This window comes from Mustela erminea, chromosome 10, assembly GCF_009829155.1.
Source record: "Mustela erminea isolate mMusErm1 chromosome 10, mMusErm1.Pri, whole genome shotgun sequence".
NCBI lineage: Eukaryota > Metazoa > Chordata > Mammalia > Carnivora > Mustelidae > Mustela > Mustela erminea.
In genome coordinates this window covers 6,941,075-6,957,587 of record NC_045623.1, presented here as the reverse complement: position 1 = coordinate 6,957,587, position 16,513 = coordinate 6,941,075, and the positions used below count along the sequence as shown (strand labels likewise).

At 40.4% G+C, this 16,513-nt stretch overlaps 1 protein-coding gene and 1 pseudogene across 8 annotated transcripts in view; one reads left to right on the top strand and one right to left on the bottom strand.

The window, feature by feature from the left end:
- The window catches only part of NOTCH2 (notch receptor 2), a 195,294-nt gene that overhangs the window by 54,342 nt on the left and 124,439 nt on the right, over positions 1-16,513 (bottom strand). For all 8 annotated transcript variants that reach the window (XM_032303040.1, XM_032303045.1, XM_032303046.1 and 5 more), the window contains 3 exons: positions 3,039-3,272; positions 1,571-1,726; positions 718-906 (listed from right to left, as the gene is read on the bottom strand). In XM_032303040.1, the coding sequence (XP_032158931.1) occupies positions 718-906; positions 1,571-1,726; positions 3,039-3,272 (579 nt within the window). The remainder of the gene's footprint in view (positions 1-717; positions 907-1,570; positions 1,727-3,038; positions 3,273-16,513) is intronic.
- On the top strand, positions 11,277-11,664 carry LOC116567755 (annotated as a pseudogene).

The following is a 16,513-nucleotide window of genomic DNA, read 5'->3' as shown; positions in this document are numbered from 1 at the left end:
CAAAACACAGCATGCCAGCAAAGACTATCCTATACTCTCTGACCAGTCCCTGCTTCACTTTCAGAGCAGCACCAGGCACACAGGGTCCCTAGTCAATGTTTCCAAACAGCAGCTGACCTGGAGATGCTGTTGCTCTCGGGGTACAAGTCAAGGGCAGGAGGGCCTCCCAATGCTACAGCAGCCAGCAGCCTTAATCTGGCAAAGCAGCCACTGTCCTGTCATTTTAAACTAGATTTACTTGTGCTCTCTAAGGATTCAAGAAATGGTTTCTGCAGAAGAAATTCAGAATACAACTAATTATATGCAAGTCACTATGGACAAATGACAAGTTCCTATAAAATTATGGGTAAAATAATTTCTATAAATGGAATAGTAAGGTATTTATAATATATCAAGAGATCAGAAAAGCTTGCTATTTAAAGGATCCTTATGGTAAATCCTTTATTAAGTAAAGGATATACTATACTTAATCAAAAACAATCACTTCTCAGTTTTTCTCTTACATGTAACTGGTGTTGACATATGGGCTTTTAAAACTTGGTCTCCATTGCTCTAAGACTTCTTGCACTGTATTACTCCTTAAAGGTCCCCTTGGCTGGGAAACCTGTCATTACTGGGAATTAAATGCTGACGGAGTTCATGGAATTGCCATCATATACTGAAAAGTGCAGGGAAGTAACTTTTGTCTAGACCCCACACACTGATGGGCCCATGTACCTGGCATGCACAAACATGTGAAGCCTCCAATCTTATCCAAACAGGTTGCATCGTTCTGGCAGGGGTCGGAATGGCACTCATTGATGTCCATCTCGCAACGAGGCCCTGCATAACCCTTCAGACATTCACAGTGGAAGGCACCATCCGTGTTCACACATTTTCCTGCATGCTCACAAGGATTGCTATTGGCTGGAAAACACAAGCACCAATTACTGGGATTTTCAAAGTACTTTAGTGGAATCTCCACAAATGTGGGTTACGGAAGTAGGCCTGATTGTTAGAGCATTAGGGCCAGGCTTTTAATATTCTGGTTCTCAACTTCCTATTTTCTTCCTTAAAAAAACAAGGGACGAAAGGAAAGGGTAAAGGAAAGGAAATGAAAAGGGCAAGGGAAAGGGAAAGGAAGATATACTAGGGAAATCTCAACTCTGCTGTTCTTTTGCCCAAACTGTCACCAAAGCAGGGCTTTCTATTAAGAATCAGGTACAGGGTGCCTGGGTGGCTCAGTGGGTTAAGCCTCTGCCTTGGGTTTAGGTCATGATCTCAGGGTCCTGGGACTGAGCCCAGCATCGGGGTCTCTGCTTGGTGCGGAGCCTGCTTCCCCCTCTCTCTCTCCTGCTTCTCTGCCTACTTGTGATCTCTCTCTCTGTCTGTCAAATAAATAAATAAGATCTTAAAAAAAAATAATCAGGTACAGACCTTCTATATATTCAATTCGCAGAACAGAATACGCATTTACATTGAAAGGTTGTAAACAGTGGGCATCTAACAGGAGAGATCTGAGGATTTGCTTCTGAATGCTTGCTGAACTTGACAAACACCATAAGGAATAGGAAATGTTCCACGTACTCACCCATGGCACACTCATCCACATCTTCTGTACAGTCAGCCCCTTTGTAGCCTTGGGGGCAGGTGCAAATATACTGCCCATTTAGGGGGTTGGTATCACACAGTGCCCCCTTGTGGCAAGGATTGCTGATGCATGCATCATCCAGATGACATAAGAGACCTGTCACAGGGTCGGGCAAGAAGAATAAAGAGGAAAAGTCTCTTACTTGAAGGACAGTTTTTTTTTCATGGAGGAGGGAAAACCTATGGTCACCTCACCAAAATCCAATATGGAGATTTAGAGGCAACTTCCCCTTTACCTAACCCTACCTTAGGGATATGCTGCCGCCAATAGCAAGCAAAGAGCTTCTGCAGACAACTGCAATGCTCTGACCCTGAGCTCTCAGCTAGACCTCTCCTCAAGGGCAGAGTCATCTAGAGGCCATAAAGTGAGATGGTTAGATGATGAAGATATCCTTCAGATTTAGCAAATAAAAATAGAGGATGCCCAGTTCAATCTGAATTTCAAATAAACAACAAATTAAGTTTTTACTATATTTTCCAAATATTGCATGTACCTTATATTACTTAGCAACCCACTTTCCCCAAATTACGCTACCTGATGATCAGGGGCCACCAGTACTTAGCTAGCCTCAGAAGGAAAAAAAACAGCTGAACACCATCAGCCTATACTAGGGCAGCCTTTTAAAAAGCGTCAACATTCCTGGCTCAAGTTCCCTGAGGACTCTGAAGGTATTACTAGGCCCCATGATCTGTGTAGTTCACAAGAGAACTGGATTTTCCAGTCTGCAATTAGCTTAAGAACAGGTAGCCAAGGCTTCTTCCACAAAGCTGGAGGTGGGGCTTTTGGAAAGGCATAGATAGAAGAACACTTCAAAAGTGCTGGGCACAAAGTTCTCTCGGTTAAGCTATCTTCTTCTGTCACATTCCTCCCTTCACTGCTCTCTACTCCTAGGACTGGGAGCTGTTAACTTGAGAGGCTACAGCAATGTTCACTTTGCAGTTAGTAAAATGCCTCCCTTGGAAGAATATTTCCATAGACACTGAGAGCTGGAATGCATTCAAAAGTTTCTCTCCTCCCAATTCCTTCTGAGTAAAAGGTTTCCTCTCAAAATGAAGTCTCTAAATCCACTTATCAGTAATTTTGTCTTAATTTCTGAGAAATTAATCTTAATTCCTGAGGTGCTTTTCAGCCTAAGATCTTAAGGATGCTCCCAAGGCAATAGTTACTTTCATTTTGGGGGGGCGGGGATGAAAAACTGAGGTATGCAGACTAGAGATGAGAGCCAAAAGTCCTAAAGAAGAAGACTAATTTCACAGCACTTTGGCTAGCAATTATATTTCCAGAAGAACAGTCTTGAGTAACATGTTTCTACAGATGCTAATTAAAAGGACACAACTTAGGGAATGAAAGAGATCCTGAATGCTCTCCACCCCTTCTCTGAACTCCAGTTCTGTGCTGCTGGTCTTACCTGCCTTTCCTTCTGGGCACATGCAAGAGAAGGAGGCCACACGGTCAATGCAGGTGGAGCCTGGAGTGCAGGAGGCGAAGGCACAGTCATCAATGTTCTCACTGCAGTCATCTCCACTCCAGCCATTAACACATACACAGCCATAGCCCCCATTGCGGTTGGTACAGGTGCCCCCATTCTGACAAGCATTAGGTTGCAGCAGACACTCATCCACATCCTCTGTGCAGAACTGTCCTTTGGGGGGAAAAGTGCATTTGATTAGGGCTCTTAAGTCTCAAAGGATTAGTACCATACCCACTCCCACACATTCTTCACCCTCATGTGACCCGCCTGAAATTAAAGCAAGCAGATCTCCCAGCAGACCAGGTCTTCACATGAATCTTAAGGCTTACCATGAACCATCCAAATGATATTTATTCCAGGGAAATAACTTAAAGAAGAATGGAAACTGCTATCCCTAGAAATTCTGACATAAGAATTTAGCCAGCCTATCAAAGAGAAGATTAGTTTTGTAGCATCCTTGACTCAGTTAAATCCCTGGAACAATGAATATGTAAGTGAGAAGAATGAGGGAAAAAGGGTGTATGAGATGAGCAAAAAACAGAATGATGAGAAGGAACCTAAAGGTCAAAACGTCAGGGCAGTTGTTCCATACCCTGACTATATCAATGTTAACATCCTGGTTATGGTACTATACAATGGTTTTGCAAGACACTGTTACAATTGGGGGAGACTTGGTATAGGGTATCTCTCTGTATTAATTCCTATAACTGTGTGTGAAAATATGATTATCTCAAAATAAAAAGTTTACTTATTTCTTGCTCTCAGAACTCTGAGATCATGACCCAAGCCAAAGGCAGATGCTTAATGAACTGAGCTACCTAGGTGTCCCTCAAAATAAAAAGTTTAGTTAAAAAATAAAAGTAAGGGCAAGCATGGGTAGAGAGAAGAGATGAAGGACAATGAAAAGCATCGGTAAACTGTGGAGGTGAAAGGCAACACCAGGATGATGAAACCAGAGCAAACTGTGCCTAGCCTGAGGCACCCAGCCTTCAAAGATGTGGATCTGTGAAGTAAGATGCAGAAAGTTGACCCAGTGTAAGAGAAGATGGAAAAAAGATCAGTTTGATCTGCCTGAAAAAGAACAAACTGAAGGATGACACACAAGACCACTTATGGATATAATGCAGGTCACTACAATAGCAAAGGATGGGGAGCTACGGGCAAAGGCTCTCAGGCCCCGTCACAAGGAACAAAAGTATGTCTTCAACTTATAAGCAAGGCATCTGTGATTAATAAGCAATTTAATGCTAGACCACCCGAGTTATAAAACAAGTTGATGAATCGTCCTTATTAATACCAGTTTAAAGAGTTACCAAAGGGAACTCATAATCAGATCATCTGAATTCTCTAAAACACAACAGGACAAGTGGCTAAAACTCATAAAACCTCAAGGTGTCTTTTAATTTTATCTTTCTTAAAAAAGAACTCAATAAATAATTCGAAAAGGCATTCTGATGAAGAGGGCTCTCAATGAAAAAGCACATGATTTTTTTTTTTTAACTTTAGGCAAATAAGTCTTTCTTTTTTTAAATTTTATTCATTTATTTGAGATAATACAAGAGTGAGAGAGAGATAGAGAGCACAAGCATGGGCAGCAGCAGGCAGAGGGAGAAGCAGTCTCCCTGCCGAGCAGGGAGCCTGATGTGGGGCTTGATCCCTGGGCTCTGGGATCATAACCTGAGCCAAAGGCAGATGCATAACTGACTGAGCCACTCAGGCACCCAAGCATGAGATGTTTATACTCCTAAAATGTCAAGGCTATTCCTAGTCCCCAGAATACCAAACAATAATTCAAGGAGCTCAAGTATTTTCAGAAGGGATTCAACGTACCCAGCCTAGCTATCACCAATAACAGAGGTTAGCTGTGTCTGATCTAACCTAACTGACCCCCTATTCTTTAACCCTATCTAAATATACAATCACTGTACAGAACTAGAATCACTCTACTATACTTATTTGATTACACATCCATCTCCCATCACATGGCTACAAGCAACCACAGTTTAGGAATATTTTTTTTTTATACTCTTCACCTAAGATTCCACTGCCCAGGATGGCAGGATAGGTGTGTGGGCATCTCTGGAACTCTGTGCTCATCAACCTCCTCTGGAGCTTCTCCTCACCCCACTTCAACAATATAATTATTTTTTTACACATAATTCTTGAAGGGGCCACCATGTCTTTACATGATCATGCCCTCCTACTCTAGCTGGCTGACCCAGGATGGGCATCTGATACAAGCTATATATATGACAGTGTCCCTTTGCTAAACTTTTGGACTAGGGACTCTTTGACACATTGACCAAAAGGATAAAACGGCTGGTGACAGACAAAGTGATAAGGGTGAAATCAGAAGGGCACAGAAGAAAAAAAACAGAGTCATGTGGCATTCAAGTTACTAGTGCCAGCTACTCCTGAAGCCCAATTGCTCTTAATGAGATGGCCCTTCCAACAGGTATCCCTAATTTCGGATGGGGATCTGTCAACTGCAACCCACAGTATTAACTAATACAGACTGAATGAGTGAGTGAGGGAGTACATACTGGCAATCATTTCCCCAGGGCGGATGATGTCATTTATTATAGAAAGCTTTGCTCCTTTACTATACTGGTAGAAATGCTACCTCAGAGTACAGACAGATGTGTAATTAGGATACAGGTGGGATTTAGAAATGATGACTAAGACGTAGGTGAAGAGTGGCTGTAACCTGGAAATTACAGAGAGCTTTGTCTCTTACACTTACACTAACTCAAATATCTATGCTACCCTCAAACCAAACTTACTTGCTGAATGTGAGTAATTTGGATGTTATTTTTCTTTTTGACTGGCTCTGTGATCATTCTGAGTATAAGACACTGTGTGTTTAAAAAGATATCATATATATTTCTTATGCGATATAACATCCAGACACTTAAATATTGTAGTAAGACAGACTAGGTAAATAAAACAATGCTTGGAATGGAAATTTGGCTCCCCTGGGAAAGGAAACCAAGAGTCATTGCTTGCCTGCTATGAACCAGGCATTGTGCTTGAGCTGCCAGAAAATTTACCTCCTTTATAGTTGAGGATATAGGCTCAGAGAGGTAAAATAATTTGCCTACTGTGAGGCAGGAAGTGCAGAAGTGGGATTTAAACCAGAGCTGCCTGCCTCTAAAACGCTTAACAAAGGGACACCTGGGTGGCTCAGTCAGTTAAGTGTCTGCCTACAGCTCGGGTCATGATTCCAGGGTCCTGGGATAGGGTACCGCATCAGGCTCCTTGCTCAGTAGCCTGCTTCTCCCTCTGCCTGCTGACCCCCTTGCTTGTGCGCTCTCGTGCACATGCTCTCTCTCTCTCTCTGAATAAATAAATAAAATATTTTTAAAACATTTTTTAAAAAACCCTTTTAAAAAAGACTTGAGGTGTGAGTCTGACCATATCAAAACCATCTTTGTGTGCCTCAATTTCTGAAGCACATGAAGGCCTAAGGAAGTAGAGAGGATGAAGAAGGAAGGGGAGGATTAAAATCATTACTCATACAATCAGATTACTGGAAAAACTTACAACTCAAATTTACTATTCAAAAATCAAATGTACTTGTAGGTACAGTTCACTATTTTTTGAATGAAGATTATTGTTGAAGATTAGAACACCTGACAACTGTGTACTTGCTAGATACTGTTTATTAGAGAAATCAAATCTACAGAGCCAAGAGCACACTGGCTAAGTTATTTTCTACAAAATGGATTTTTCTCTAAGATTCAGGCACATTACTCCAGAAAAATACTCTCTCCTAGGCTCATTTCTGCCAGAATTTTTTTTTCCTCTTCATTCCAATTCTATCAACCAGAATGAGGAAAATGGTAACCTGGGTGGCCACTCTAAGTGTCTGCTCCAAAATTCCCAGTGGAATGTCTGCTAAGATACTACATTTCCTTCATGCCACCACTTCTTGGCACAGAAAGAAATCAATGCAGAAGACTAAGAATAAGAAACATAAGGGCTGGAAAAGTAAAGTAGCCTTCCCAAGGTCATAAACTAGTAAAAGCGCTGTCATTCAAACCCAGATCAGTCTGACTCTAAATCTACTGCCCTTCTCACTGCAGCACTGTTAAGTTTTCAAGCCTTAGTTTTGATGAACAAGATCTGTGGACTAGGTCCCTGTTCCTGGGGTCTTAAAGCACGCTTAAAGCACAGAAGCATGCAGCAATTAAAGAACACTCTTGGTACAAATGAATAAAGGCAGAAGATCACTAAATATTGAAATAGAGTTTATTGTGATCATCTGGAGGGGTTGGGTGCATTGCCTGAGATCATTGCGCTGTTCCCACTATTCCAGGACAAGAAAGCATAAATCCGGGCTGGAGGAAGAAGGCTTCCTGAGGGTGGTAGGGCTAGGTCTTGAAGACATCAAAATGACTGAAGGATAGTCTCTAGCTGGGGTTTAAAAGAAGAATAGGTTGGCGATCATTTAAGGCTTTTAATTCTAGTATGAGTTCTGAACATGATACAGCAAGTAAGGGGGGGGTTATCACAGGCTCATAGATGGGGGAAGACATGATCAAAACTGCATTTGAAGATTAATCTGCCAGTACAATATAAGAGGGACTAAAAGCAAATGGCTCTCTGTTGGTACTGAAAGAAGGAAAAAGTACTAAGTTACGAGCTACCTAGCATATAAACATGTCTGATAAAAAGGGAGAGCTGCGTTGTAGCCATGCCCTACCACGCTACTAAATCTTGCACCCAAACAAGTCTTAGCATGGATACTATCTGTGTCAACACACAAACTTTGCTGGTGAACTCCCAAATATGTTGCACAAAGCTCAGTTAGGCAAGTTCTTAAGGGCCTCAATTATTCCTCTCAGTAATTTCCACCTGTCAGATACTGCAGGCTAATGCCATTTAATGTTAAGACTAAGGCAGTAGGCTATTAGGCCCTTCCCTTTTCCTATCAGCAAAGGAGAAAAGAAATAACTTGTTTTTAGCAACTACTTTTTCTATTACCACCATGAATCTGGGCTATTTTGGTACAAAGTATCGCAATACCAAATCCTTGGGTGATACCTTCAATACTTGGAGCCACCTACAGTTCCTGATAATTTTCTGGCTGATCACTTTTGCCTCTCAAATACACCTCAAATCCATACCTTCCCTTCGTATATTTTACTCCAGACACAGTGGCTTACTGTTGGTTCCTTAAACATAAAGTTCTTACTCACCTCAGAACCTCTGCATACCTTATTCTCTCTGCCTAGTAACTTCCCATCCTTTGACTTCTCTTAACTAGATCTTTAAATTCACATCTCCCCAATTTTCTCCATCATTACATCTATTCCATTCAATCCATCCTGCCAACATCAAAAGTTGTACTTTTATATTTATTTTTATATTTTTATATTTACTTATTTATTATGTATAGTTCCCACCCCGTTGAACTATAAGTTCCTTGAGGATAGAAGCTGTGTCCGCCAATGACCTCAGTTTTCATATCTGGCACTTTACTAGGTAGTTGTTATCAGTGGTGAAATAGACTGTAGACCTTAAATTTAATCTAACATGCTCATTTTACAGATGAGGAAAATGGGACCAGAGAGGTGCAGTGACTTGTCCACATCTGCACAGCTTGGAAGAATGTTAGAAAAAGACAAAATGAAAAATGGAAATCTTTGAGGGCTGAAAAGGATGCTGGAGGTGTGAGGTCATAGCAGATCAAGTTATTCCTCTAATAGGAAGAGGACTCTGACCTGGCTGTTCAGAGATAGGGCAGGATTGAGAAACACAGGGACAGAGCAAGACACTTCAGTAGTACTACCAATGAAACAACACTACCATCAGACAAATGAGTATGCTGTATTAGTTTTGTAGGAGTAGGTCACTTTCATGTCGATCTTTTCTTACTGCCTCATTCCATGGTCTTAAAAACCAAAGGGCAAATGCGTAAGATTGTGGGCATAGCTTCTGACAGTAAATATAACAGAGTGAACCCAAGAGAACTGTACTGAAATGGAAACCATGACCTGGGCTTCATTAGCATCCAGCTCTAGCCCAGTGAGCCGTGGACCACTAAACAGACATCATTTATGAGTTGAAACACACTGGGATACAAACAGCTCATTATGACTCTCTCAATGTACCACAAACCAACCAACAATCGGACTTGGAGTTACAAGTAAATGGGAGGTGAGAGGAAGGGAAAAAAAGAAAAGAAAAGAAATGATCACTGAGCCTTAGCACTTCAGGATAAAGCCCTTATCCTTCCTAGTCATCTCTCAACTGTGAAATGTGTGGGAAAAACTTTTATCACATCAATGGCCCTGTTAAGGGTCAGCTCTCATTGCAACAACAGTCAGCACATGAGGAACATATAAAAAATGAGCCCAGCTGGCCCTTGACCTGGCCCTGCTACCTCCTCTTCCATGGTTAAATCAAGAGAATTCAGGCTCTAATATCTCCTTCCAGCCAGCAATCACCCAAGCTCCTGAGTGTAGAGTCCCATCCTTCCATACTACAGCAGAAGACTGTTAAAACCTCTGCCCTACCAAACCTTCTCTATACTCAGATGTTCTATTCCACTGCTGAAGTGAAAGAACAGAGCACAAGCTTGACTATCCTACTCCTCCTGGGTCTAGACTGGTTGAAGCATTCTGTATAAACACTGGTTGTCTACAGGGTCTGCCTAATGAGAAAATGTGGGCACCAATGCACAAGCACACAAATATATGTAAGAAGCCTGGGGGTTAGGCAAGTGGCTAAGGGGATAATGCAGGAGTAGGGGATATGGATAAATGCAAGAAACTCAATGAATGTCCCCCCTAATCCTAGACACCATCATCTTTCCTATAACTCTTCAAAAGCCTGGTTTCCCTGTATCCTGACCAATATGTTTCCTAAAATATCACCAGAATGATCTCAACATAAACAATGGATTATGCCATTTGCATGATCAAACCTCTTGAGGAGAAAGGGTTTGAAGACTTCATTATACTTAGGATGAAATTCTAAATCCTATCCATGTTTTCTTGAAATATCACCTTCTCAAGGAGATATTACATGCCTACCCTCAACTCAATTAATTCTGCCTGTTAATATGCTCTCCTAATAACCTCTATTTTTCCTGAAGGTATTCATCACAGTTCAAAATTTTACAGATAAGTATATGATTTATGTCTGTGTTCCTCCCTAGACTGTAAATTCCATGAAGAAATAGGTGGTAGCTATTTACTTCATCAGTGAATCCCCAGCACTTAACATTGTGCCCAGCTAATATTTCTTGAGAAGTATTCAAAAATCTTTGTTAAACAAAGGTTTATCTGTACTTGTATTCTCTTACATAGGTTATTCTAATCAAATAATAAACACTTTTCAACTCATCTTCTTCACACCTTTAGGGTGTCTCTATTCTATTCCTATTCCCAAAGTTTCCATTTTCGCTTTATTGACATCCACCAGTCAATACCCAAATTCCTCATTATGTCCCTTTCCTTACTCACTGAACTCCATCCCATTTATGTCCACACCCAATTCACCTTGCCTTTTGACCCTAACTATGTCTTAGGGGTAATTCTACACTATGGCAGGTACCTTCCCGCTTTGAATGAAACCTAACATTTCCCCAAAGACTACAGCCTAGTTAGCCCTCTTCAGTAGCATTCTCTCCTCCTCTTCTAATTGCCACTAACATGAAAGTAAGTAGGCAAAGAATCAATGTTTTCTTTATTCTCTAATGCTGCTACTAACTTCAAATAGGAAAAAAATATATTTATTTAGCAATTTCTAGGTACCAGACTCTGAAATAAGTGCTTATATTGTTGTCAAAAGTAATCTTCTCATACAATTAGGCCAATTACACAGATGTAGTACAGACCTGGTCCACACTAAAGAAAGATACTAAAGTATCCCAGGGAATAGGGAAAAGAGATGCTGACAGAACCCAGAATCAGCCCTGAATTTCGGCCAGCAACAACTGAAAATTTTAATGTTCTCACTCACTCATTCATTCATTCATTCATTCATTCAACAAATATATATATACCATGTGCCAGGCACTGATCTTTATACAATGAAATTATAATGGTAAAGAAAAAAGAGTTGTGGCTATAAACAGGAGTTTTACAACCAAACACACAGTGAGAGTGATAAGTGTTCTAATGGACACTGGTTGCCTTGGGAGTACAAAGTAAGAGAAGAGAGCACTATGTTCTGCAGGTCCAGTTGGGGATGGTATGTTTCAATGGCAAGCCACAATTATGGGACCTAATCAGAGGCCATGTCAAGGCAGTGTAATTTTTTTTTCACATTTTATTTTCCTACAAACTTACCCCTTCAAATCACCTAAGGCTGAATTTATGACAAGAATTTATCATCCAAATATTAACAGTAATGGTAGTATGTGTCTCAGCATTTGAAGATCACAGTGGTCTCCAGCCTTAACTCTTTCTAAAGTTCTTTAATCCATTTGTTCACTGCTATGTGATCCAAACCCAGGTGACCCCCTAGTGCCAGAGACTTCATGATCTATAAAACAGATAGAGATAAATACAATAGAATATCTTGAGAATAAACTCAGAAGTATGCCATGTAATGCTACCTTAAAGTCAGAATAACTGGCAGTATAGCTGAATAAATTTTAAACTACCTTTAACAAGAGAGAGAGAAAGTGACTTCATATGTTAAGTGGGTTGTATAAGAGTGTGTATATGTGTGGAAACGTGTGTAATAAGAGGGCAGAGTAGGGAGTATTTCAGGCAGAAATAAGTGTATGTGTATTGGTTTGAATAGAAGAGAAAGCATGCCTCATTTGAGTCAATGAAAAAAAATCAGTGTGGTTCACTTATAAGGCATGGATCAGGGGAGATATGGCTGAAGAGGGAGTTATATGCAGAGCCTTGGAACTCTATCCAAAGACAAGGAGGACCCACTGAAGCATTTCAAGCAAAGCAATAACACGATCGCATTTGTATTTCAGAAAGCCCACTCTGCTGCTGTGAGGAGAATGGACTGAACTCCACCTCACCCCTCCAGGTCAATAGCAATTTAAAGCTCTGGGGAGTTCCAGGGCTCCTGTGGCCGCTATAGCAACGAAAGAGTCTGCAGTGCATCTGGGGCAAATTCCGGATGCAGCAGCACCGAAGAGCGTCCAGGCTCAGCCACTGTATGGACAGCAATGGATGCTGTGCCAAAGCTGGATGTTCAGAAAGCTGACCCCTGGCACAAAGGCTTCTCCACACAAGAAGAAGAAAACAGTGCCAAGCTTCAGTCCCCCTACGTGGAGGCCCACACTCTGGTTCTCTCACCACCTTCTTGGGTTGCTGGGCTGTTAAACCAATTTACATAAAGAGCCCCCCACCTCACTGCAGCAGGGGTTCCAGAAAGAATCAACTGACTCTATACACAGGCAAGCAGTTACTATGAGTAGAATGAGTAAAATGGAAAACAAAACAAAACACGGGACCTATTAAAACATTCTATAATATGAAAAAAAAAATTCTGTAATATGAAAGATGGAGAAGCTACCCCTTAAGATGCAGATGAAGAGCATACCTGTGAAATAAGTTCCCTTCCAGAATGGAAGGAATTGGCTATGTATTCTCCAGAAATGTAGACAAATGGAGGTTTTAAAAATAAATGAAAAATAATACAAGACGTCAGACTCAGATGAAGGACAGGTTGAGAACAAAGCAGAATCACAGAGGACCTAGATGCAATGAGTAAATTCTATTAGAATATTTAATAAATGCAATTCAAATAAAAATCATAATCAGAAGCTATAAAGGACAGAACTGACAATGAAGAAAAATAAATCAGTGTTATAAAGGAAAAGTTTAAGAAGCTCTCATAAAATGCAAAGGGAATTAAATTATCAAGAGATAAATCTTAGCTATAGGAAAGAATGAAGACTTAATTAAGATAACAGAGGCTCCTGAAGACACAAAAACAAATTAAAAAAATGAAAAGAATAATCTTTTCTGAGGTGAGAACCGACGGAAGCCTGCAGATCCAAAGGGCTCAAAGGTGCTAGAAGAAAAAATAATAGGGATATACCTATACCAATAGTAGTTAAAGATTTTACTTTAAAGAGAGAGGAGACGAGGGGAAGGGGAGAAAGCCTGACTTGTCTGATACCACTGTTCCCTATAATGTTCACAAGATGCAAAGTAACAATGTCTAGGAACTTGGCAAGATTGACTTGTGATTCAAGAATTCAATATCCAGGGGCGCCTAGGTGGCTCAGTGGGTTAAGCCACTGCCTTCGGCTCAGGTCATGATCTCGGGGTCCTGGAATCGAGTCCTGCATCGGGCTCTCTGCTCAGCAGGGAGCCTGCTTCCCTCTCTCTCTCTGCCTGCCTCTCTATCTACCTGTGATCTCTCTCTGTTGAATAAATAAATAAAATCTTAAAAAAAAAATATCCAGACAAGATGCCATTTGTGTATGAAGGCAACTAAATCAAAAGATATTTTTCAAATATCTAAGAGCTCTGAAGATATGCCAACATGCAACTTTTCTGGTGAAAAATAATTACTCCAAGATGTATTCATTTGACTGAAAAAAATAAATCAAAATAAAGAATTCAGGAATGAAAAGGTTGTTATATAAATGTTCTGGTAGTTAACACAAAACAAGTTACATATAGAATTAAGTCCAAAATATTATAAACTAGATTATAAAGCAATGTAAATATCAAGAATATTTTTAAAAGAAAATGCATAAAATTTTAAAATTCCATAGCAATCCTATGATACGAATTTTTAAATCCCAAATCATATAAATAAAATCTGGAGAGTGAAAAGAAGATATAAGAGAACCAAAAGCATGCCTATTCATCTTACCGAAGAGGGGATGAGTATATGCAGTTTTAATTTCACACTAAAAAACAAAGATGGATTCAAATCCACATTTTTCTAAACATGTATATTTTTTAAGAAAACACTAAGTACTATAATTTAAATAATCTCAGCTCTATCTGTTGTCTTCATGGACCAACTTCCAGCTCCTTGAAAGACTTAAACAGGACTTATGATCTTCTCACTCTTTCCCATTTCCCATGAAATTAATATCTACGTTGAGTACTAATAAGGTCATCCAAGCCAAGAGTTCTTTACTTTTCTGAACTCAACAGCTTCCACATCCACTCCATATCACAAGCACACTCGCATTCTGGATCACATTTGGATCCATTATTCCAAAGCAAGATCTCAAATTTGGTATTCAACTCTGACTGTAACTTCCTGTCTCCCTCTTTCCCCATTCCCAACAATGATTTCACCTAATTATCCCCCACTAATACTTGTAAGAGTCAAGCCCTCCTAAATAACCAAGTTCGTTAACCAACCCTCTTCTAGCTGCCTTAACTCAGTCCAGCCAAGGGGCTACAGTCAGTCACATGAATGAAGTTTCTGTCCCCTGTGGCTACTGCCCTGCATTTCTCCCTCTTTTAGCTGTACAAAATCTTGCATAAGTGATCTATACCCACTCCTCTTCCTCCTTCCTCAACACCCACTTTTTTCCTAATTTAAACCTTTGCAATTTGGCATTCTTCTCTCCTTAATATTGAAACTACGTATTAGAAGATTTCCATGACCTCAAAAATTTTGATTAACTCTTTATAGTTATCATTCTTATTTCAGTCTCTTGTTTGTCATTCACTCAATAACTACTATTTGTTAAAATTGGTCCCAAGAATGCCAAAATAAATAACACCAACCCCATTCTCCAGAGGCTGAAAATCTCCTCAGCTGAGGTAAGCATATAAACCAGGAACAGCGGTAAAATACCAAGACGGTACCAGAGAGGCATGCAGAGTTGAGGCAAGGGCACAGTCTTAAAATGCAGCCGCTGGCTTAGGGATGCTGTCATGGCAGAGCTTTCCAACACACAGACATCCCTTTCTCTCACCTTCCTTCTTTGGGTCCCTTTCTTCCACCATTTTCTGAAGTGTGGACATCACTCACAATTTAGGTCCAAACTCTCTGTTTCTCTCACACCACGCACTTTCCCTTACAAACCGGATACATTCTCAGAGCAACCAAAAAGAGACTCAAAATCTGAGCCTAGAGCCCTTACCTCTAATCTGACCTTCTGGGTGTTATACATGCTTTTCTCTTGGAAAACTCACCTCAAACTCACCAGGATCTTTCGCCCATTTCTTTATCTCTGTCAATAGAACCCACATTCTCTTATTACACAGATTCAAAACAGAAGTTAATTCTGTTCTATTTCCCCTTCATCCAACCAAGTACTTAGATGGCCCCCAATTTCTATCCAAACTCAAGTTCATTTATAGATTCTACCTCCTATATGGTTACGTGTAGACTTTCTTCTTTCTTCCTAGTGAATCTGACAATCCTTAAAAGATAAGAATTGATTTATTCCTTCTTTGTGTCTCTTATAGCATCCAGCATAGTATACTGGATATAACAGTGAGTTATTCAATAAATATGTTATTGAAGCTACCTTACAACAATTCTGCAGGGGTTTGAAAAGCTATGGAATGAAACTGGATCTTGCCTGGAATGTAGCCAAAGTCAGACATTAAGTCATGGACCACAAGAGCACAAAAGATCCCTCGGTCTCACCTCCTATATTTTGTCGGGGGCTAACCTAACCACTCACCCCTGTTCACACCAACATGACCACTCATCAACTCTGGGTAGGACCTTTGGATGAGGGTGCTTCAGGTTAGCACTCTGGCAGTCTGCCCAACTGATAGCAAACTGAAATTGGGTGAAGCAAAATTCCAGAAAACAGACTTTTATCAAGTCCTCACAAACGAGTTCACAGCAGAGAAACTGAAATGGGAGATGTATTTTCCCATTCCCCCATGCAGAATACAAATGAGAATAGTTTTGCAGCCCCAGATATAAATAGTTTCCACTCTCAAGCAAAAGCCCACATTCCTATAGTATTTAAAAAACAGAAAAGTGGTTGTAACAAAAGCCTCATCCTAGGGAACAGCTTGTCACCAACTAGAGTCTAGACTGAAATGAGGCATCTAATTCAAAATCAAAATACTGTCACGAAAAGACTTCGTTCCCAGACACAGGAGCTAGTGCACCACCTCTGGCAGTATGTTCTTGCTGATTCATGCCAAAAAATTTTTACTGAAGTTGGAGCAACCGACAGTCAAGGGAATCTTAACCAACTCTTTGGGCTCATCAGTTATAAAAAGGAGAGCTGAGAGAAAATGTGGTTGGTTTTATTTGACTCACGTCCACCTAACTTCCATTGTTCACTTCTGCTTAGTGTCCCAAAGCACTATTCCAAGCCCAAGCTAAAATTACATTTCTGGGTTAATAACAAGCACAGGAAAATAAATCATGTCTGCCCTAGGAGTGAACCCAAACCAAAAGCTGCCAGAGAGGAATTTGTGAGTTGAGTTTAGAGGCAACTTTAATTCTGAAGGAAATGAACCTTTAAAAAGAAAATTCAAATA